Here is a 24,608-nt window from a genome sequence, read left to right as displayed (position 1 = left end):
CGATGCATTTTCTGGTTAAATTTCGCAACTTCGGTGTATCGTCGGAAATTCAGTGAACCATGATAGTACAGTTCTCTTGACTACAAAAATTCTTGGTGAAGTTAAAGTGGATGAAAATTGGAAGCTTAGGACTCCTATGTGTGCAGAAGAAGAACTGGCGTTGTAAGTTCAGAAATTTAACATCCGATGGTGTTACTCACACATCCCAAACCACAGTCTACATGCGCAGTAAATTGCACATCGGATTTTTCTTACAATGCACCACAAATAAACTGACATTTGATAAAATCTGGGTCTCTTCCTAAGCAGCGATTGATCATCGTGGTTCAGTCACGTTAACGTACCAAAGAAACCCGAACCTCGTCGAGTCCCTGAACCAGCGCACGCCCACCCGAGTAGACAGTGGAAGGTATTTCGTTTCTGGCATAGCTGCTGCGAGAGGAACAAGCGGATTCCCAATGAAAAGAGAATGGGGCAGCAGTAAAACCGGGAGGTCAACAGGGTCGCGCGGTGATCCTTCCAATCGGAAGACCCTGGACTGCGAGGTATCAGGCAGGTTGGCACGCCACGTTCGCGATGCCGATGTGCATCGGTAAGAGCAGGAGCACCAGCAGCACCAGCGGCAGCAGCTCGTAGTGTGGAGAACGAGGAGAGGAGTCGAGAAAAAGCTCAATCAACTTGGCCAGCAATTAACCCGGGCGGCGGGCGAGTCACGGAAGTCGGCTTTGGTACGCAGGGGGCAAAGGCATGCCCTTCCACCTTCCCCCCTCGATGCCGTATCACCGGGATGCCTAGCTTCCTCCTCGAGGCACTCTCATGCCTGCCAACCAACCATCGCGTGGGCGAGACGGGCGAAGGGCGAGGGCTCGGCGGCGATGGTGGGGGTCAGATACCTTGGAGGTCACATCCTCTGTACTTCCTCCCCATTGAGGAAGCCCTGTATAGAGAGAGCCCTGCAAACCACACCCATTTCTCTCTGACGTTCCGTAACTGTTTTTGGAAAGTCTCTCTCGAGGCTTCTTCCTACACTGTCGTCGGACGTCCTTCTCCTCATCGTCCTCATCCTCATCCGTGTTCTTGTTGTTGTTGTTATTGCCGTCGTTTTTTTACTTCGCGACGACTGACATTACGATGACGATAACGATAACAAGAATGCAAAAGGAACACAACGATGGATACTTCGCAGCTTTTCCGGAATTCAACGACACAACTTCCCCCAACATTTAGCTACTGAATGAGACGTATCGCGGAGTGTCTTTGGAATCTCTTTTCCGGCACGTAATTTTTTTTTTTACTTAGACACTCGCTGTCTAGTAGACACACCTAATTTCAATGGGTTATATATAACTCGCCTTATCCTCATGCGGTGTAATACCACAATATCCCCATAAATGCGTTATCATCCTTTCGTTGTCGATTTTTAATCACTTCTCCGGTTCTTGCAAACCGTGCCAATTCATGCTTTGATTATTCTTTTCTCATTCTTTGTCTACCTTTAAACCATGTTTCTTCTACCTGTACGCATGCATCTGTGATCGATTAATTATTACTTTTTATTCGGCCGTATCAATGTTGGTTCGTTTTATTCATTTATTGATCTATCGATCTCATCATTTTTCAACCACGAATTTGAGTCATGTTTCAAAGAGCCCGTTAGGTAGGTGTAATACAGGCAAGGCGCGGCTTTCTCCTTCTCATTTCCGTTCCAACCCAGTCGGAATTCTCAAGTTTAAAGTCAGTTTCTAATATACATATATTTACAATATACGTATACATGCCTTAAACTCAGACAGACGCGTACCTACAGTAGTCCAAAAAAGTTATCCGAGGGTTTGTCCCGGTGTTTTTACAAAGTCTAGTCTCAGTCTCTTCACTGTTTTCCTATCATCTTGAAGTTAGTAACGTTATTTGAACGATTCGTGTTGAAAAAAAACAACAAACTATCATTTCGTAACTTTGGAATTGTCTGAAATTTAGTAAACTGTAATGAAACAAAAAATATTAATATTTTGAAACGTTAGTTCCTTCAAATCATTAGAAAATTAGAAAAAAAAGTAAGTTTTTTCTCAATCATTCGTTATGACAACGTTACTAACTTCAACGTCATGTTATCCTTGCAAGTATGTAAACTGCACTGAGACACCTTTACAGCTGAAAGACAAAAAAAAAAACAAAAAACTTGGCAACCAAAGACTGACTTTTTTTTTCAGTTCGTGAAGTTCTTCCCTCTTTCAATATTTCAAATTGCGTTCTTCTTGACCAAAAGTACAGTATAAGGGCAAGTTAACTAAAATCCTGCAAAAAAGAAAAAAAAAATCCACACGCAACTGAGATTCGAAGAATTTGAATGACGAGAAAATCCTGTAGGTAATAGGTAAAGTAAAAAAACAGGAGAGGATGAAAGAGAGAGAAAGACTGCTTTCGGATGAAATCGTTACGTAGGAGGTTGGTGAGGGAGAAAACAAACAAGACGAAGAAAGAAAAGAAATAAAAAAAAAAAAAAAAAAAAAACGTAGAAATGGCGGGTGAAGGAGAGAAAAGAAAAAAAAAATCTATTCACCTATATAAGCCGTGGAATTGGGACTCGGCAGTGGGATTATACGAAACGCGATTCCTGCAGAGCCACGAGCTTAAATCAATCTTTGACACCGCAAGGATATGAACTCGTTTTCTCCGAAGTGTATAATAACGGCAGTCGAAAAACCAATTTCGAGTTAGAAATACTACTGCCTTATATATATTCTCTCCCAGTTTTCATATTGTTCTACCGTGTCAATGAAGAAGTCTACCAAATGGGGAATTTTGAATGAGATACGGTGTACAGATTTCGTCAAGTTTCTTTCCTTCTTTCCGGACCCCTCTAATTTATTGTTAGTAAACATCGAGTACCTAATGTATAATATAGTATATATGTATATTAAGGGTGGTCCTTATTTAGGTTGGTGACGAATTTACTTCGGATCACCCATCACATCAACTTCAAATAATTTGAAAACAATTGCCTAATTTTTTCCGATTTTTACCTCAAATCTAAGATAGTCCGTTTTGTGATCGAAGTTTCCTATGAGAAAAACTTCTTTTTCTCGACATATATTTCATTGTGAGTGTAACAATGTTCCAAGAAATTTTCATTTCTTCTAAAGAAAAAAAAAAATCAGATTTCGAGGTTGTGCAATTCGTCGAGATTTCCTGGTAAGATGACGACAATTATTTTTTTTCACATAGTATCGCTAATACTCGCTAAGACCACGAAGTCGCAAATTTCTCGGAACATTGTCAATCTCACAATAAAATATATACCGAGAAAAAAAACATTTTTCCCATTTTTCCCATTACCGTGAGAAAATTCGACAACAAAACGGACTGTCTTAGAGGTGAGGTAAAAATCTGAGTAAGAACAAAAAAAATGAGGCAATTGTTTTAGAATTATTTGAAGTTGATTTGGGGGATGAGAGGAAAAAAATTAGTCAACACCCTAAATAAGGATGACCATAACTTATCTATGTATACATAAAGGAAAATCATATAGAGACAAGGAGCGCGAGAATATCGTCGCATCTATCATCGATTTTACTTATTCACTGATTTATTCATTATTCATTATCTAATTAGAGCGGTGTCGAACGATCGGAGAAACTACAACGGAATCGAGGGATTGATTTCCAATTAGACATACCGGAGCAATGCCAATGTACATCCGCGCTATATGCGTGTGCATATTGCACATTGCGGCGATGAGTTCATCTTCCGGATGATCGCCTCTGCCTGTCTGGCTCAGTCTGCTTGCATTTATATGTCTACCTACACGTGGCGCGAAAACGATAAATTGCGAAATTAGAAGCAGGAACAGGAACGATAAAAGCGAAGTCGAAAAAAATCCGACGATCTGAAGCAACGCAACAGAATCCGACCAACTAACTCTGTAATCGTATCATTTTATTCATCTTCCAAGAGATATTTAACTGAGAGTTAAAAAAAAAAGAAGAAAGTGACGTCGTTATTGCAATATATTCATTCACATTTACCTACATTTTACCTGTGATTACTTTGACTAGGTGATTTCTCATACGATTTCAAAGATTCACTAAAATAGCCCAAAGAGATTTCTCTAATTCTAAATGATTTCTCATTACTATAATACCAATGATTAATAATGCTAAATTTTATTCCAACATCACTGTCTTCGGTATGATTTCGAAGATTCGGAAATCATTTCGAACGATATCGACACCATGATTACTTACTCGAGTATAGGGGAAGATTCCTCGTCATCTTTTTTGTACAATACATTATATTTCACAATGTATAAGCGGCGTGTCATTTTCATTTATAATGACCGATGGGCCATCATATTAGTTCGTTCGTTCGTTCGTTCGTTCCATTCTGGCTTCTTCACCACCCACGACTCTTTTCACAAATCACAGTGTAACATTTCATCCGTCGTTTCATATACCCAGTTACAGAAACACACACAGACACAAGCAAAATGTATAAAAAAAAAAAAACGCATCGTGTGTGTGGGTAGATATCATACAAATGGAACACGTTAACACTGCAGTGTTTTTATCCTTTATCTCTCTTTCTCTCTCTTCCTTTACATTTCATTCTTTTTCTACATCTGTCGTCTTGCTACATTGTTCAACTGTTCCAAATGATTAATCTGAACTTTCGAGGGAACGTTAAATACAATTTAACTTTTTCTCTTTATTTGTCGTGTGTCTTTTCATTAGTACAATCGGAGTGAACCAGATTCAAGTTTCGAAACGGTGCTAGGGGGTTTTTAATTCTTTAAACTTTTTTTTGTTTTTACACAAGTTATACGATAGATTGTTGTATACAATATTATGCCATGTATCCAGGAAGTTTTTGCTTCGATATATAATAAAACAAAAAAAAAAAACATCCGATAAAATTTTCTTTACCATATCATATAATATGGATATAATCGTAATGAACTCGAGTATTTTTTTCTCATTCTCGTTTCTTTCGACAAGTTTTTGTTCTTTTTCGAGAAAGAATAATTCTCAATTTAAAGACGAACTGCACGGGAAAAAAATGGGTGAGGGGGGGGGGGGGGGGGGGATAAAACATACGCAAGAGACAATGCGGAGGAAGAGAAAGGAAAAATCTCTCATTCAGGTGAAACGGAACAGTTTAGCAGGGAGTATAAGAAATGAATATCGTTGATTGACGTTCGAATAATAATAATAATGATAATAACAACGACGGCGACGACGGCAATAACGATAATAATGTTAATGATTGAAAAAGTTGTAATAAAGAGTAAAGTTTCGAACGAATGAGTGAACAAATTTAACGAACTTGCTACAAAAAAGGATTATATGTACGAGTATATGAAAATTTGTTTTCGCTAGCGAAGAAAACATGTATATTTAAGAATAACAATTACAGCGATAACATTGATAATAACGATGAGATAAATGATGACGGAAACGGAAACAAAAATGAAGTATAGAAATTCGAAAAAAAAAAAAAAAAAAAAATAGAAGGCGAAAAGGAGCGAACTTTTATCCCGTCGATCCCGCCGCCTCCCGCACCGCAGCAGCACGAAATCCTGATTGGAGGGGTATGTGGGAACGGAATCCTGGAGCTAAGATGCCTAATATACCGACCTACCTAAGTAGGTTGCTTCCAAGTATCGCGTTTCACTCTTGCAGAGCATAGCGTACGACAACGGAACGTTTTCCAAATCTACGTGCGTATGTGTAAGACCAAATTCCGTTATATATATATAGTCTGTGGAAAGGAGCAAGCAAAAGTTTGCCAACCAATTCCCTTTTTCGTTCTTTCCTTTTGTACAAAAGGTGCTGCTGGTCCGTTATACGAAATATGGAAAGATCTTTGGAAAAATTTCGCGTACTAATGTTTGTATATGAGAGAAAAAAGAATTGAAGAAAGAAGATAAGAGAAATAAAACACAGAATGAAATAGAAAAAAAAAAAAAAATTTCTAAAAATCTCTACCCGATTTCTCCTTTACGTTAGTTGTATTGTATTACATTAACAGTGAATGTGTCGGTTGTGTATCCCGTTAAACAGCTTGCAAGATTTCGTAATGTCAAGTGTATAAATGTATGCGTACAATATACTTGTGTAGGTGTAGAGTACGTGCAAAGTTAACGAGTATGTACGTATTACAACATTTCACATCCTAACTATAATAATACTCGTAAGAATTTTTGGACATCTGCACTTTCGCTATCAAAATTACCTCACTTTTGTTATTTATGGTCTCGTCGTTTAGTACTTTTTTTTTTTTTTTTTTTGTTGCTTTCTGTTCTTTTTCTTGCAATGAAAGAAATTCCGTTTCACGGCATTGTATTACTGCATTATTTTGGCAATATTATGGAAAGGAAGGAAATGGCATGACCAGACTCGAATGTCGATAATTATGCCAGAGCTGTCAGAAGACAAAAAACAAAAATTAACCAACTACGAGTATATATTATAGCATTCGAATTTTTTGCTGTGACTTACGTTGAAAGTTATTGTGTTTTAGACTTTTTTATAAAGAAACTTCATTTATATTATAAGGATGCCATTTACGCCGAAATTTTTTCAGATATTCAAATACGCTAGAATCAATTGATACCTAATTATTTTATACAAACTCATGACGGGTTTTTTGAGATGGTTCTGTCAATATTATACACGCAACAAATAAAAAGGCAAGATTCTAAAATCGTTGTGTATCTTGAATGAACTGATCAATTGTTAGGTAAGAAAAGCACGTGTCTAAAATTTTGATATTAGTTCAAGCTTGATCGAAAAGTTTAATAATAAGGTCTTGTAGGGTAAATGAAACTTGGTAAGCCATCGAAATGTACGAAATGGTAGTAAACTTGAGTTATTGATCAAACTTGATGGATCGAAACCTCGAACACATGTAAGTAATCTTCATTAATGGGTTCCCAGTGTCTAACTATTTTTTTAGAATCATATCTCGAACGAGTTTCCTTTCTAAGCAAATTTCATGTGCCAATGATTAGCGACGCAATTGACAGGAGAAACAAACGACACGTTGATCGTAGACACAAAATTTCCATATAAAGAAAGCTTGTTTCAGTTTTGATTCTAAAAAAAATAGTTAGCCGATGGGAACCCATTAATGAACATTACTGTACGTATAAGAAACGCAGGAATTTTAGGATTGTTTTTTAAGATTGTTAGATTCCAACCTTTTCTCAGCTTAACGATTTGGGTGTATAATTACAGTATAGTTACAGCAGATAAAATCGGCAATTATATCCAACTAGAAGTAGAGAGGCGAGAGAATGTGTATCTAACTATGAAAAAGAAAGAAAGAAAGAAAGAAAGAATCCCGATTGTTAGGTGTCTTATTATACAGTGTCCTCTTCTTCACGAATTTGTAGGACCTTTCCCTTAGTTTTCGGACCCCCCTTATCCGCCGCAAGTATACCTAACCTATCTACGTATGCATGCACCTAACTACCTACCTACCTACCTACTACCCAGATAGATCGAAGGACGGTACGAGGAGAGATAAGGATAAGAGGAGTAAAAAAAAAAAGAAGGGGGTAAAAAAAAAGAACATCAGAAAAAGAATAAAGTATAAAAGAAGAAAGAAAGAGGGGACAGTAAACGGAATGGCTCTATCTATAAGGGGTTCCCAATTTCCGGAAGAGCGGTCCAGCGTGTTTGAATAATGCTTGGGTCAGCTCTCAATTCGCGTCTTTTTCCTTCCTCTATACACAAGTACATCCATAGACGCGGGTCGGTGTGTACATGTGTAGACGGATCAAACTGCACGCCTGGTTTCTAAACCCCCCCCCCCGATCATAAAACCGTAAAACCTGCAAATTTGTCCAGGGTCGTCAATGTCCGAGATGTCACTTTAACACCCTAACCTAACCTAAACGAAACTCCCCCGAGGTAATGCGACTTTTCTCCCTTTTCTCCTGCGCGAAAGGTTTCATTTTTTTCACGCCAGAGGGCTGACCCTCTTTTTCATTCGATTTCGGCACTCTCTTTGCTCTTCTGAGTAAATGAGGTAGTTTTTCAAACTTTCAAGAAACTACAGAGTTTGCAGTAGTGCTGCTTAAACACGGCAAACCGACACCGGCATACGATTTCGACTACCTTCTTTGAGGTTATGGGCAGAGTACTCCGTTGCCGCGAAGTTACCCATACTTGTTTTTACTTGTTTACAGACCATCTTGAGAAGTCTCCTTGAGAAGTTGAATTTCGTGTTTCCGAAAGTTTGAAGTAATTTCATCGCTTGGGATCATGATCAGACGATGCATTGGTGAAAATTGATGGTCCGACATACCGTTAGCCGAGATTTTTGTGTGCCCTTAAAATTTCTGGGCAAGACTAGGCAGAAAAAAAAAATAAAAAAATTTCAAAGTGAACGAATATGCATTATAACTTTCCCCGTTTGTCAGAGTTAACTGGTCATAATGGCCCCCTTGAAACCAGGGATACCAATAAAGGGAAAGACGGACGTACGTTCGTCGGACAGCGAGAGGTGCGTTATTACGTTATTGGCCTTCGGTGGCCTCTGCAGGCACCTACCAGCAGCATTGCAGGAGCAGCAGAGCTGCGAGCCCGAGACTTTGGCTCCTGCAGGCTCCTCTGGATGAATTTTTAATAATGGTTCTCTCTCTAACCTGGGCCGAGACGAGGAGGATGAGTAGGAAAAGGAGGATGGGTATGAGATACGTATACGTGTTGTATAGGCGAATATCTGAAATTGGAAATTCCCGCGGGGCGCGACTGTGCTGCAAAAAATATGAACCCCACCGATGGGAGGGGGAGCAGAAAAGAAGATCATGAGAACGAGGAGGTGAGAATTTTATCAATTCCGTGAAATGTGCATGATATACGCCGTTGCAGCCGCACACAGTGTGCGCCATCAGGTAAATATGTACCATATTTCTACATGAGGCAGACGCAGTCTTCGAAATGATACGGTATAAACTGTTTTTATTTCCTAGCTGAGTGTGAAAAATTCAACTTTACGTACCCCAATGAGTGCGCAAAATAGTACATTCCCTCACTAGTGCGAGAATAAATTAAAATATCTAGTTACACTAAAAGAAAAGATATTTCGATTCCATTCCCGCACTAGTGCATCAATTTGGTTTTACAAAATCGAAGTTTCCGCACTTAGTTAGGAATTACAGTATACCTAACACGTGCGCGTAAGTGTCCCTCGCACTGTTTATTTTTTTTTTTTTATAAAAAACTCGACACGTTCGGGAATCACCTATTTTGCGCACTAGTTTTGCAATTTACTATTCTTGTTGTGTGTCATGGTTTCATTATATTTACAAATAGTTTTTCAATTTTCAAATCCGCGTAATGAAAGAATCACATCTTTATACAAAGTGAATAGATAATGGTGAAGAGCGCATGCGCTAAAATTCCACAGCAAAAGCAGTTGTTTCGTCAGGTTGACCAACAGTAATAAGTTGAGATGATAGGTCACCGCGATGTATGTAACCTCAAAAATGTAGGTCGTCCTGACCAAACAACTGCTTTTGCGCCAAGATCTTGGCGCATGCGCGTTAGATTATTCAACCGTTAGCTCCTCACTCCGTATAACTACAGAAATGGTAAATATGCAATGGAGCGCGTTCAAGTTTCGTTCTTTTGCACAAGGTAACGTTTGATTGAACGCTTGAAAGTTGCAAAGATATTATTACGTGCCACAATTTTTTACGTAGGTAATTACTCTGAAACAAATGGTAGACATAATAGGTTGCTGTAGAGTGCATGACAGTACAAAAGGTTTGAAATTTGTGAACCGAGTAATCACGCAAGAAACATCGACTTTGCACAATAATGACGACCAGAGTCGTGCACCTATTATAGTCTTCTATTTATAGACTTATATATAAGTATATATATTTATGACAGGAATTTCACTTCACACTGTATAGACCATATCATATCACAAAGGTGAAAAACAAGCCGAGTTTCTTGTTCCACCTATATATATATATATATGATTTGTATACATACATAGACAAGCATTGAAAATAATTTGGACATGTCACACATGCGCAGTCGGTAACCTCGTTCATTCCGATTTTCATCGGCACAAATTTCATCCGCCCAAACTGCGATGACTCGTCGAGTTCAATTGTCGACTTCAGTTAAGCCGCAGGTTAAGCTACCGACCCATTAGGCCGTTTTGATGCATCCGGTGGCGAACCGCTTGGGGACAACAACTTTGGAATTTCCGATAATTGTGAAGTACTAGACGATCATTGGTGATAATGACGAACAAGTAACTGTTCAGGATTCAGGTTGTTGTGCGTAAGGCAGTGTACATAGAAAGGTGCAGGCAGGCATCTTATTGGGATCGACTTCATTCGGATCGTATAATAATGGTACGGCTCCTCCTACACAGTGCTGTGTTGTTACACAAAGTGAATAAGGAGGGGCAAAAAGAAAAAGAGAGAACGAAAGCGATAGAGAGATAGAGAGATAGAGAGAGAAAAAGTGGACCGTTAACCGATTTAATCCTAATCTCATAACCGAAGACCGTGTAGTGCTTATATGAGTCGAAGCTAATTGCAGCAGCACCATTTGATTTATTTCACCGTGTCGACCATGGACGAGGTGAAGGGCTCACACGGTGTTTAAAGGAAGCGAATTAACTCTCCTGGGAATCAAGGTGTTTCCATTTTTTTTTTTTCTCTTCTCCCTACTTCGTTCCTTCGCCATGTTTTCTACTTGAGCATAAGATACGGCGGTAGGAGGGAAAACTCGAAAGCATCAAGTCGTTCGATTAATTATTGGAATGTCCAGAAGAATACTTCCTGTAATCTCGGTCTGAATTCCAAGACTAGCATAGTTCAAGTATAACTCTAAACGAATGACTCGAAGCTGTTCCGCGACTTCAAATTGCGTCAATTAGCTCGAGTGAAGTTTTACATGACTCAAAACGAGTTTCAAGCTATCGTCGTTAATTTTATATCCCGCAAATGATCGAAGGAAAGAAAGTGACTTTGAATATTCCAAACGACCTTCTTCTTCTTCTTCTTCTTCTTCTTCAAGTTTAAGAGACGCTACGGAGTTTCTCCTATACTATGAAAGTATGAAAGTATGGGGAAAAACTCATTGAAACAATTTGCAGCAATTCTTTTTGAATAACGTATTTTTAGAGTACAAGTGAAGAATGAAACAGAACCCTCTCTTCACATCGATCAGTGTTTAAAATTCAATACAGTACTTGAAATTTGTGTAATAACTAAAAAATAGATGAAGAAAAATTTGTACATAAATTCCGACCAGTTTTTTGACTGAAATTCATAACGAGCATGGAAAAACTTTCAGTCCCGTTATATAAAAAGGCAAGCTCATCTCTATTTTTCCCCCGATATCACAGTTTTCTATTTTTTTTTTTTTTTTTTGTTTGTTTGTTTCTCACTCCTCCGATACACATTAGTACAACTTTTCTGAACCATCACGATCCCCTTATTACTGTAGACTGTCGATACTTTCTAAACAAAAGAAGAATTTCGAGGGTGGGTTGAGTCGGCGGATCATTAGCGGATATGAAGTAGCGTGCAAGTTCGCGCATCGAAGCATCATTTTTCCGCTAACAACAATAAAATATAATTCAACTAATTTTATTGTACAAGATAGAGAGTTCCGAAGCAACGGTTCGGCAATCAGGAACGTGTATACTTAATTTGTAGCATCGTTTCGAGGGAAAATTATTCAGCTACCTGAAACGGCAGGTATAATACACCTGCCGAATCGTTCGTCCGATTTCCAGTCTCGCTCTCTTTTTCCTGCGTCTTACGTATTGAGGAATTCTTACGATCCGGTGGGGGAGACTCAATAATCTCAAGTTCAATCTGAAGATACTCGAGATTGTTTTGAAAGCAAAGAGACTGGGAAAGGCGGAGACGCCAACGAAGACAAATCGGAACCCAATAAAATCAGGCCTCAAATTCCGAACACCAGTCGTCTGATATTTCAATCTAATATACCTACCTACTTACCCGAGTCAAAAGAAATTCTCAACATGCCAATAAACGTTGAACTGGTTGTTCGACCCTCTTTTTCTCTCAGCCCCTCTTTCTCTCTCTGTCCGAAGATGGCGAACCGGGAATAAGAGATGGCAAGAACAAATGATGGCGGTACGGTTAAAGCGGTTTAACCACATATCGGAGAAAGGTAATGAACGTCGTGTATTGTATACGGCACGAAAGCTTCGCGTACTGCATAATACAGAAAATATCGGTAAGGTGATCGTGTGGAAGTGATCGGTGTAGACCAGGGGGAATTCCTTACGCCTCTGATTTGGAATTTAGTGGGAATGCGGAGCAGTGAAAGGAGCTACAGACTCATGAATATGCGATCCGAGGCCCCCGAGGACAGAAAGACAACGAAACGAGCTGCAGAAGAAGATGATATAAAAGGAATAAGAAACAGCCGAACATAAGAAGAAAGGAGAAAAGAGGTATAAAAAGGCACATACAGAGTATCCGCATAAGAAGACCCCAGCCCGGTCTTTTCTCTCTTCGTATCTTCCTCTATATCCAATAATTGATTCCTTCCTCATTTCGTTCTCTTCTTCACTTCGAGACACAGCATAATAGCATTCTTCTTCAGTACCATTGAAACCATATTCATTTGCAATATATACACGTATAATGAATATAGGAAAGAAAAAATGTCCGAGAATCATTTCGCGCTCTTCATTTCCTGATCTGATTCATTCTCCGGACTCCGTATGGTGGGGAAAATCAAAAATACTATGGTAACAAAAGTTCGGCGATAACCTGACTGACGTTCATTGGCCGTTGCTTGCTACGCTCGAGATAATATCGACCGTCCTGCGCGGTGCGCCGAAGTGAAGCAGGTACGACACTTGAAGGGTGTCGAGAGGTCCCGTGTAGGTGACCCGGTACCTGCTGCAGGATGCCCGATTATTGACCCTCGTTGCGACGCAGTGACGAGCAATATCGTTCGTTCCACTGTGAATGATAACGGTGATAGCCAATTGCAGGACAGAGAACAACAGCGATTTCGAAATGTTGATACTAAGAGAAGAAGTTCGACGTTGGTTTGGTTATACTTGCCAACCGTTGGGAGAAATTTCAAGTGATTTTCGTCACTATCTGAGTTCATGTCGACCTAATACTATCTGGTCTCATTTTGACACTATCTGATCTCAATCTTGGTACTACCTGATGTCGATCCAGCACTGTCTGATATTACATTCATGAACTAACGGTAAAAATTGTTCCATGGTAGTCCGTACCGACGAACACTGGATGGTGTACAGTGAAAAATCGTTAAAAAATTCAAGGTCATTTCCAAGTTATCGGTGTTATTCAAGGATATTAAAAATGGAATATTTCTAGGGGCAAAGAAAAATTCACGGATAGTTTCCAGGACCATTAGACACCACTGACACTACATTTTTTCACTGGAGGTATACACGCGAATTAAGAATCAGAAGATCAAGATCCGAGTAATTTCATCAGACGCTTAACCCCTTGTAGCCCAAAATCATAAATTTTAAAATAAATAGCATTTAAGGACTTGTCATTAATACCTTCCGTATGGATTTTGTAGGATCTTATTTAGTTTGTTAGAGAAATGTCACAAGGGGCTACAAGGGGTTAAGTTGTTGCGGCAGTCTGACACTCTGATTTCGAAGAAACTCCTGCCAACGACACCAGTCTTCGTCACTTGATGTCTACTGAATTAATTTTCTCGAGGATTCCTTTACCTTTTTTCTCTTACACAACCTCTTTGGTTCGAGTGGTGCCACTAAACCGCCAAATTCGCCAATGACGCTTAGCAATGAAACTTGATACCTGTAATTCTACGCATTGACATTCCTCGGAAGTAATGCAGCTGTGTCGGAACAATTTACAATTGATTCACTGATTCATCCGCGTTATAGTATATCGCTACAGTAAATCGTGGGAAATTCAGATCTCACTGTGCAGGTGGATATACTTGACGTACTGTACATCTCGAGACGCCTGTCATTGGTAATATACAAGAAATCGGCCGCAGGTGCGAGTAGAGCTGCAATTGCAAGGCAGACTTCGAATACCATAACAGGTAAGAAAACGCGACGGTCTGTCCTTCACCGGACCGAGCAAGGATCACGCACAGTCAGCTAGTGTATTTCTTTGATACCGTAAGGTATTGCTGTAGGCAGGTATTACAGTGATGATGTAGCCTCAAACACCGCGTCATGAAACGACCACGTTCATCGATTTTGCCTAATTTTTACTTGTACAGAAGAACATGGCGAGATAACAAAAACAAAGAACGCGTGTCGAAATTTGAAAGCCCGACTCCGTGGCACGAGAACGACGAGTTCAGAAAGAAACAACGCCAACTCAGAATAAACGAACAAAGCAAAGACTCACCGTAAGAACGCACTGATGACTCGGCGATATGAAGTCCAATCCCCGCTGCCCGTGCCCGGCGAAGCAGTGTTGAATATTGGACATGAACTTTCTCCTGATGGCTTTTAGGGAGTAGACGCAGAGCGCGGACCTGGAGGACGGTCTGTTGGTGGTGGCGTTGCTCTCGGAGAAAACGGCGAAGAGTACATCGTCCTGAGCGGTGATGCCGAGGTGCCCGGCAAGGTCGGATCCAGCCTTGCCGGCGTAGGCTGCTTGGACGAGGTTGTACTTCCTGAGCTCGTTCGTGCAGTCGATCGGTATCTCGGTGTACGAGTAGTAGTTCTGATCGTCGTGACAGACGCGCACCAGCTTGGATATGAACTCGCTTCCGGTGGCGGTACTCTTCGGCTGGGTGGTGAGGAAGTAGCTGAAACCCTCGCTGCTGAAACCGTGCACGTAGTTTATGGGGAACCGTTCCCTGGCCAAAGAGTTGACGAACATTCTCGTCCCGGTCGTCACCGCCGTCTCGGCGATCACGAGCATCCGCTCCTTGTCCAGCGACCTCGAGCTAACCGCTGGGACTTCGGACCTGTACGGCGAATTCGCCGTGTAAGTCACGCCGACGTACATGACCTGGGAGACCGGCGGGTTCGGGGGACCCGGTGCGATGAAGGCCACCGTCGACGCGGTCGCGTTGTTGGCGACGACGGCCTCCCGCACCTCCTGAGCAACGTCCGATATGTTGTGGAGATTCCGAACCGTGCACATCCCCTGGAACAGACTGCCGCACGATATCAGTCTCGTGGTCGTGTAGTCGATGACCAGAGCCTTGTTCACGTTGTCGGTCAGCTTCTTGACCACGCCGGCGGGACAGTCGATCATCGAACAGTCGTTCGAGTCGTTCTTCGGTCCCGTGACCTCCTTCACCACCAAGTCCAGGTCCGGCGACAGTTGGTACAGACAGTTCACACCACCCACGAATACTCGCCCCGTGTTCTTGTCCACCACCAGGTGGTTCAGACGCTCGACGTCGGGGTCGGCGAACGTGTGCACTATGTCGGCGGGCGTGCTCCTCGACGGCCTCATCGACGACGAGAGTACCAGCAGGGCGAGCAACGCCCTTGTTCCTCGTGGTAACATTCTCACACGCTCACACGTAGTCTTGTGCAGTGACGTCCAAGAGACGCCACCACGTACTTTTGTTCGAGACGCCCAACTCGCGCAGGGAATTCTCTCCTTCTTCTTATCACTTCGCCTCGCGCTCAAGACTTTTCCTCGTTTTTCTTCGCCTCTTCAGGTTTTCACGTTTCTTGTTTACCGTTGTTTCACGATTTTTAGGCCTTGACGCGGTTTTTATCGCGCCGATGATAACGCCGTTGGTTCCTGGAATCATAAAAATAAAAAGGCCCATTATAGTTGTAAATCATATTTCTCATGCGGTATTATGATTTTAGATAGTTCGGAAGGAGATAGTTAGGCGTAAGCGAAACACATGACGTGATTATATTATACGTGCAGAAATATTAGACTTGAGCGTCAGATTCATTCTACAAATTATAGATAATTGAGAGCGGAAAAAGACGTTCTTTTTATCACCCCAATGATGATAAACTACCTACACATATACTTTCATGAACTATGTGCACAGAATGGTTCTGTGAAACAATCTTTCTGTTAAGAATAACAAGACGTGATTCATGATTCCGTAAAAAACAAATATATATATATATATATATATACAAAATATATAAAAAATGTTCATCCATAAGGTATAAAAGATTACAAGCATGCTGCGTACAAGTTAATACACGTTCGAAATCGAATTATTATATTCGAAGAAGGAAAATAATAATAACGTACGTAACGTCGTGAATTCGATCAATCATCAAAGTTGTAGAATGAAAAAGTATTCAGCAGAACTCCCGACGTGCATACACGTATATTAGAAAACGTGGGCACCTTCTTCCCTTCCTCTCTTATTATAAAACAGCTCTCAAGATTGATGTGACAGCAGTTTGGCACACCATACAAACAAATATATATATATATATAGGTACGTATACACGTTGCTTGTATAGAGATCGTTTTACAATTAGATCAGGCTTCACATCGTACGGTTTAAAGTTCAATATTCAACCAGTTCCCCAAGTTGACTTGTGACTCCCGCCCTTATATGGTACACACATCCACCTTCACACACATGATAAAGCTCTGACGACACACAGTCAAACACAGCGTGGAGTTGTAACGTATTTAAGTGTCGGTATATAAATTGTCTTAATTTGGTTAAAGTGGGCAGTGAATAATAGACGTATAAAAAGTAACAAGCCCAATGATTTGTAACTCTCGCTAGGTAATGAGTGCGTTTATGTACATACACATTATACAGATTATAGCATGAGAAGAAACGTTGAAAATCGCGCATGATGCGAAGATGGCCCATTTTACTGCCCATAACTTTGTTATATATGTAATATTATACAAGATTTCGCTTTCAAAATTCCCCAACTTTCCTTCGGATAATATAAGGTAAAGGTTTTTCCAAAGCAGTCGTTTGTTTCACCGTACAGTCATATAACGTAAAAATGAATTTTTTCTTTTTTCCTAATTTGTATGAAGAGCTTTTTCTGTTCACATTTTATAAGTATACCAATACTTCCAAGCTTGCTTTCAGTTCTTTCTCAATCTTATGTACAGCAAGATATACATATACGTATATACAATGCGCAAGCATTCGTGTAAACGCATTTCGTTACACACATCGTATAATACTAACTAATGCCGCAAGGTTTGAAATTATTTCCGCTCAGGCATGCGATTAAAAGAAAGAGATATAAAGATAACTACACAATACGCGTTCAGGTGTGTAATAGTAACAATACGCATAGGTACAGGCGTACGGATTGCGCCGTATGACGTCACAGGACGGGAGGTAAATTTCACGAACGCGGTGCGGGTTCCGAATGTGTATCGCGTGTAAGCTGACACTTTGATAACAACCTGCGGTGACGTGGAATGGAGAAAGGGAGGGAGGGAGAAGAAAAAATGGTGAAGGAGAGGTTAGAAAATCGTATGGAATATAATAGGGGGAAAAGAAAGGAGGAACGACACGAAAGAGGAAATACTTGGTAAGAAATTTCGTCGTGTGACATTCTGTCGGATCGCATATTACACCTTACGTATGCATGTGCATAGACTATTTTTCCCAGTATAACTCTTCCCCGAAGCGCGAGTTAATATTTCAAAACTTGCCCCACCCCGCTTCCTCGTATGCAAGGTATACAGTATACAGCGCCAAACGGGAAGTGAAAAGAGAAGACGTATTTCTTATGCAGCAACATCGAGGGTAAAGAAGAGGAGAAGAAGAGAAGCGTCGCGCAAAAATCTATGTATGTTCTCAGGGGTAAAAGAGGAAAGTAAGGGAGAAATCAAAGGAAGTCCACCTAACCTAACCTAACCTAACTCGCATTAGATCTAGGAAAATTCCCCATTTTGTAGGTTAGTCGGTCCTTGATCAGTTCAATTCATATTTTACCATAATCGAAAATTAGTTTTGTAGCTCTGACCAGAAAATCTTTAGTATGTGTTGCATTTTTTTTTTTTTTCTAGATTTTCTTGTGTCCGTTGCCATACATTGATGGCAACGCGATGATAAATTTATGTTCAGACGTTACTTATCTGGTGAATGAATGTGGTAAAGTAGTAAACTAAGCAAACAGATTCAATGCTGCTATAGCCAGAAAATATAGGTATAATATAATAGTATTAAGTGTGGGTTCCAAAACTAGCTGGCAGCGCTAAAAACTCCCTAGAACAGAGGCAGAGCTAGTGAAGAATTCGGCAACGCAAAGGAGATATAACGTTATTGATAGTACTGAGAGATTATTTTGGAACACAGCCTAAGACAAAATTTCTTACAATTGTAACAATTTCGCAAGATTTTTCTATAGTGACTATAATAAGTTGAAATTTTCACTGTGTGGCCAAATAAAAAGAAACGAGACCCAACCTAACGAAATCTAATACGAGATTAAAATCCGTAACGTTGCATTTTTAGGAAAAATAACGTTTTTACGGAACTTGAAAATTGTCTGAAATCAAGTACCATAATATTTACGGGATTTCAACTCCTGGTCCTTCGGAATAGTGATTTTCTGTTTCTAGATTAATGGTTACCAACTCTTCGACCTCGTCGTCAAACGGTATAGAAGCTACCAACTTGAGCAGGGTTGCCACAAACTTCACGATAATAACGAATAAATCCCCAAGAAATTATTCCATAGATACAATTTACGAACGCGTGATAAATCATACGATAATCATCGCGTCTAAGAGTTGACTAATAATACAGGCGTGACTATTAAACAACCTGATTCAAACGCAGAGTTTACATCGTCAAAGTCCTATAGATATGTACGCACATGTGTGTGTATACGGAATATAATCACATTACACGTAGCCATTATGCTTATGTTATACGGACGACGAATGATTCAAAGATCAACTAGAGAAGAAGATGGTTCACTATAGAGAGAGTATAATATACCCGAGCGGGCATGAACGAACGAATGAAGACAATGTGTGGGACACGTTGTGTTCTAATAATAGAATTCTCGATATCCTACACGACTATCGTCCAAGTGTCTAGGCTCTAGTTTTCTTTTCTTTGTTTTTTTTTTCCTTACCTCAAAGTTGATGAAACTTTATTCGTTCCTAAGTAAACCATGGACTATAATATACATAAAACGTATGTGCTTTCCGTTTGTTTTACTAATTCTTGTACACTTCGTCGCTCACTTCAATTTTAAACAGCTTATCGCAAACATTCCCAAAAGTGTGGAAATTAATATGAAAGTGAAAAAATAAAAAAAAATTTAAACTTAACTCGGCAGTTGTTTCGGTACGACGACGACGACGATGATGATGATGATGATGTTGATAACGATGACGATTTTTCACGAACCCCTTACGTACACTTCAACGCCACAACGACGTGCCCTTAACACGGCAGGGGGGGGGTTAATGAATCTAAATAACCCCGCCTTGTTCATACGCAAGTACACACAATTAGAGAGTCAGCTGAAAATTTAGATTAGGGACCCAAATTTGTATACACCGGTGAGTTTATGACGAGAAACGTTACAACGTTTTACATCGTAACATATGAAAAATGTTCATTGTTCGTTTGTTGTAAAATGGTAGGAACGAAATGAAGAAAAACATTGTTTTTAACCAAAGTACATAAAGGGTGGATATTAATTATTTTAATTATCGTACGTAACGACGGGTTTCAACTTTTTATAACATATATATATATATATACACCATATATATTATATATAAATATATGCGAACGAAAAAACCTTCACCACTGTGACGATCAAAACTGTACTGCGAGCAAACTGATTGTGAACACGAATCTATTGCTACAATCCTGTACTTCAATGTATACATCATACACACCGAAGCCGGTTACACGGTGTATCTCATGCAAGCTAATCATCGCGTGATATGAAAGTAAGCATGTGTACGAGTGCAGACGCGAGAGACGACTCATCGCGTAAGGTTAAAGTTCAGATAAAAATTTTTTTTTCCATCTCTCTCCCTCTGCAATTTAGAGATTTATCCTTGTAGTACGTATAAATAGATATACGCACATATATATGTATAATTATACATATATTATTTGGTACAAATTAACAAACAAGATCCATGCTCATGCGGACCGCTCGTAATCTTACAAAGTATTATTATCATTAACGATGTAGAAAAATTTAAAACGTAACAACGGTTTTTTTTTATACGAGCTGTCGCTTGATACTAATTGTTGACCGAAATATTCGAATTTTATAAACAAAGATTCTAAAACAACGTACATATATTGTGTTTTATGCTTGTAATTATTATTATTATTATCATTCATGTAAACTAAAACTGTCATATCTTTGTTAATTTTTCGCGATAATTATATATATTTACGTACATTATTTTGCTGTCGAGGGAGAAATTATTATAGACAAGATAAAAAAAAAAAAAAAAACAAAGTATGGGATTTTTCGTGATAGAATAAGATGAAAAAACGATATACATGTATACATATGTGTAAGCTTATTACAGGTATATTTGAAACGTGACTGACTGCAATCGAATTTTTCGTTTACAATTTCGATTTATAAGTAATGAAGTAATTAACAAATACGATTAGGTATCGTCGAGCTGTAGGTAATGTAGATATTTAATACGAGTGTAGAATTGTTGCCCCGAAGTTTTAATAATATTCTGTTGTAAGTAAGCGCTGTGCTTGTTTGTAATTATAAACGGATATGCTCGTTGTTGTGCGACGAACGGTACTTTTATAATTACACTGGCGCTGAGCCGAAAAGGCGTAATGACAATCAAAAAACAAAATGCAAAGCAATTGCTTAAACAAGCCGAGAAATAACCAAAAAAAAAAAACGAAAGAAAAAAAGAAAATGCGACGAAGAGAGTTATACTCACTGCATATAACAATATGCGTGTAGTTATAATGAAAGTGCACGTGTATCTAATTTCAAACAGGTATAAAAAGTTATAATTATTACACATACGTATTATATACCGTATAAATAAATACCTTAAATAACAACCTCCTGCTAATTATATGCAAACTATTTACAAGTTGCAATGTGTGAATTATCATATATATACGTCAAAATAATTTACATCCGAATGTCTTCGTCGCAGTTTTCGTTATTACTTTATTTTCTAATCAATTGTAATTGCGAATACGCGGGAGAAATAAAACAACAAAAAAAAAAACAAGAAGCACATGTAATACAGTTGATTGAAAAAAAAATCACCATCAAAGATACCATATGTACGAGAAAAAACGAATGAGTAAAAATTTATTGTAATAAAAATTTCTTTATAGTTTTCCCTTCTCAACCTCTCACCGCCAAATTTTAAGGTACGCTGCTGCGCAAGGGGGATTGAAAAAATTTCATATCGCCTCTTACTCGCTCGTTGTGTCGGCATACGAGTATGTATGTAAATAAGTACCCATGATCGTGCGTTGCGTCGAATGTACGTGAAACTTGCGTGAGTTTGTAATGTTGCAAGTTATAATAATATTGCACGTTACGTGATTACATGTAATAATACATCACACATATAGGTATATAATACACAATATATATATATATATATATATATATATATATATATATATACACACACGCACTGAAGTCGATATATCGAAAATTACGATATTATGATGATCATAATGATGATGATAATAATAATAATAGAAAATTATAATACCGAAGGTATAAAAAGAGTTACGAGTACGAATAACAATGATGATGATAATAATAATAATAACAACAACAACAATAATAATAATCACAGAACGTTCTCGTGAAAGCTACAGCGCCATGCCAGAAACCAGATCTCGCAAACTTGACTATTACTTTTTTGATCACCACGTATTATATACATATTCGTATATAGGTATATATTTATATATATATATGATGTATATGTACATAGGCAGGAAAGGAGACGGAATTACGGGCGGAGTTTGACGAGAAATAATAAAATATAAAAGCAATAGTGCAAGTAAATAGAAAAAGAAAAAGGGTAAGAGAGAGAAGAAAGAAGAGTAAAAAAAAAAAAAAAAAAAATGCCCGAAACCGCGGCGAGCGAGCAGCGAAGTGATTTAAACGGATTGGAATTTGCTGGTAAATACCGTTTCAAGGTCGTTCCTATAGCGATGCTTAGAATGCCGTGAAATTTTTGCCATGCTGCACCGATTCGCGATTACGATAATGATGATGATTATGATGATGATGATGCTTGACGTTTCGATGTTTTCATATTTTTCATCTTCACATATACATATTTTTTTTTTTCTCTTTCTAAGCTACAACAATATTTTCAATTTAATTTTTATAATTTTATAGAATTTAATTGTCCAATTTATTATCATCATTGTCATTATAATTGTCACGCCGCTTCTCGTCGTCGTCGTCTTAATTAATTGCCGTTGTATTCTTCGCGTTTGTACGGATCGTCCGATTTCCATATTCGTCAGAGGTACAACATCGTCGCCGATGAAAAACGACTCATCGCCGTTCGTTTCGCCAACTCTAAATATATAATACATTAAACGCACGAATACAGTGTATGCATACATACATACTCGATGGATACACGTGTTAATAATGTACCGTATATGCGGCGGCGGTTTCTCAGCCAAAACTGCACCAGGCGAATTTATACCAATTATAGATTAAACACGTGTATAATTATAATGCGTTGAGTGTAATGTAACATGCAGTGTTAAATTGTAATATATCCGGCGAAATTGAATGACTGCCTAATTCCAAATTCCTGACAAATAACAACGAAAACGATGCGTGGTATATAAATATAACAGGAGGGGGGAATTCAATATTTAACAGGGAAATCGAACGATTGAACAAATCAAATTGAAGCAATTGAATATATCAATTATTCAGGTATTATTATGTATATCTTTGATTCATTGTATCCGGGTTAAATCAATTCTGTATTATTATACCATAGAGACCCAGAGTAACGAATGAGAGAGGAAAAAGAAAATGTAAAGTTTTAAATAATAATTCTCATTTTACACGGTATAGATGTTACAAAAGGATAAAAATAGTATTTTTTTCTACAATGATATCGTTTCGGCGGGGTTAAATTAAACTTTCGAAAACTTGTTTTATTCGAAATTTCATTATTTAACAATCAGCTATTCTATACGTAACATTAATATGTGTAATAAAGAAATTCTAACGGTTAAACATACTCGCAATGAAATATGCGAATGAAGCTGTTACAGCCTATTCGTGGTCACAAATTAAGGATTTGAAGAAAAACATGTGACATAATGGATCTTAATAATAATAATTGTAGTCATTAATCTGTTGAAAGCAATAAAGCAGTCAAAGAATCGGACGAAAAAGAAAACTGGCATTAACGATTGATGAAAACAGCGAAGAGGAGAAAGAGGAACGGTAAAAAAAAAAAAATATACAATAGTCAAGATAAAGAAAAATCAACGGAACAGAAGATCTAAAATCGGTCGCGGCTAGTCGACGAAGGAACAATGAAAGTAATTGTATAATACCTGATACGTGTGTATAAATATTACACATAGTGTGATGTGAAAACATTCGCTCCAACACACACATACGCGGAAGAAGACGACGATGGACTGACTGACTAACTACAATATGAATTCAAGAGACTACGTCCTGCGATACATGATGCAGCAATGACATACCTACGGACATGAGGCGGTACACTTAGGTATTATGTATTTATACGGAACATGATTCATGCTACGTGCAACAACGGAAGAGGCGGTCACCTCCCCCCCCCTGCCATTCTCTATGGTGGGTCGTTTTCGCGGCTCTCGCATGTCACACGTGTTGATACGTGCCATGGCTGGACGTATTTGTGTTGTACCAATTGCATACCGAAGGAACGGCGAAACTCATCAGACTGAGTGACCGACGGCTGCACATATGATGCGAAATGTATCCGCATGCTATACAGAGCGAATTGCTAACGACTGAATGCTACGTAATCTGGTAGAATTTAATGCGCGTGCGCTGGAATCCGAGACCGGTTGTTTACCAGGCTGACCAACCGTGGTGAACGTAACCTCAAAAATTTTGACAGTTTACGCTTGTGGGAGTTGCGTTCAACAGCAACAGCTGTCAAAACTTTTCGAGGTTACATCCTACATCGCGGCGAACTTTCTCCAGAATTTATGACGGTTGGTCACCCTGGCAAACAGTTGTTCTCGAATTTTAGCGTAAGAGCATTAAATTTTAGCAAATGACAGACTATTCAGTCGTTGGATGTTCATTCTGTACATGAATATTGTTTCGATGTATGTACGGATGAAAAATAATCGTAACGCGGCAATATTTTGACATCTGATAGCTGGCTGCACAGGGGTTAAAACTTATTTCAAACGAGGCATTTGACATCAAATTGTCTGATATTACGAGGTTATGATTACCTATTCGTAACAGTAACCAGTCTTCAAAAAAATAGGAATTTATTCCACCTGCAACATAACCTCAACAAGCCGAGTTAGACAACAGAATCTTGAGTTGGCAAACCTGCGTAACAATAGAATCGCGCACATGCGCAGTCGGACGTTCAATCTGCCAAGAAAATGCACCATTATGCATACACAACCTGCGTGTGCGCAAAT

The 24,608-nt window shown here is 38.9% G+C and overlaps 1 protein-coding gene across 4 annotated transcripts in view; it reads right to left on the bottom strand.

The window, feature by feature from the left end:
- The window catches only part of LOC124182288 (plexin-A4), a 69,928-nt gene that overhangs the window by 32,729 nt on the left and 12,591 nt on the right, over nt 1–24,608 (bottom strand). For all 4 annotated transcript variants that reach the window (XM_046569335.1, XM_046569334.1, XM_046569338.1 and 1 more), the window contains one exon: nt 14,396–15,757. In XM_046569335.1, the coding sequence (XP_046425291.1) occupies nt 14,396–15,514 (1,119 nt within the window). In that variant the 5' untranslated portion in view covers nt 15,515–15,757. The remainder of the gene's footprint in view (nt 1–14,395; nt 15,758–24,608) is intronic.

This window comes from Neodiprion fabricii, chromosome 5, assembly GCF_021155785.1.
Source record: "Neodiprion fabricii isolate iyNeoFabr1 chromosome 5, iyNeoFabr1.1, whole genome shotgun sequence".
In the NCBI taxonomy this organism is placed as follows: Eukaryota; Metazoa; Arthropoda; class Insecta; order Hymenoptera; family Diprionidae; genus Neodiprion; species Neodiprion fabricii.
Note: the sequence above shows the minus strand (reverse complement) of the source record. Positions and strands in the feature narration are given on the sequence as shown.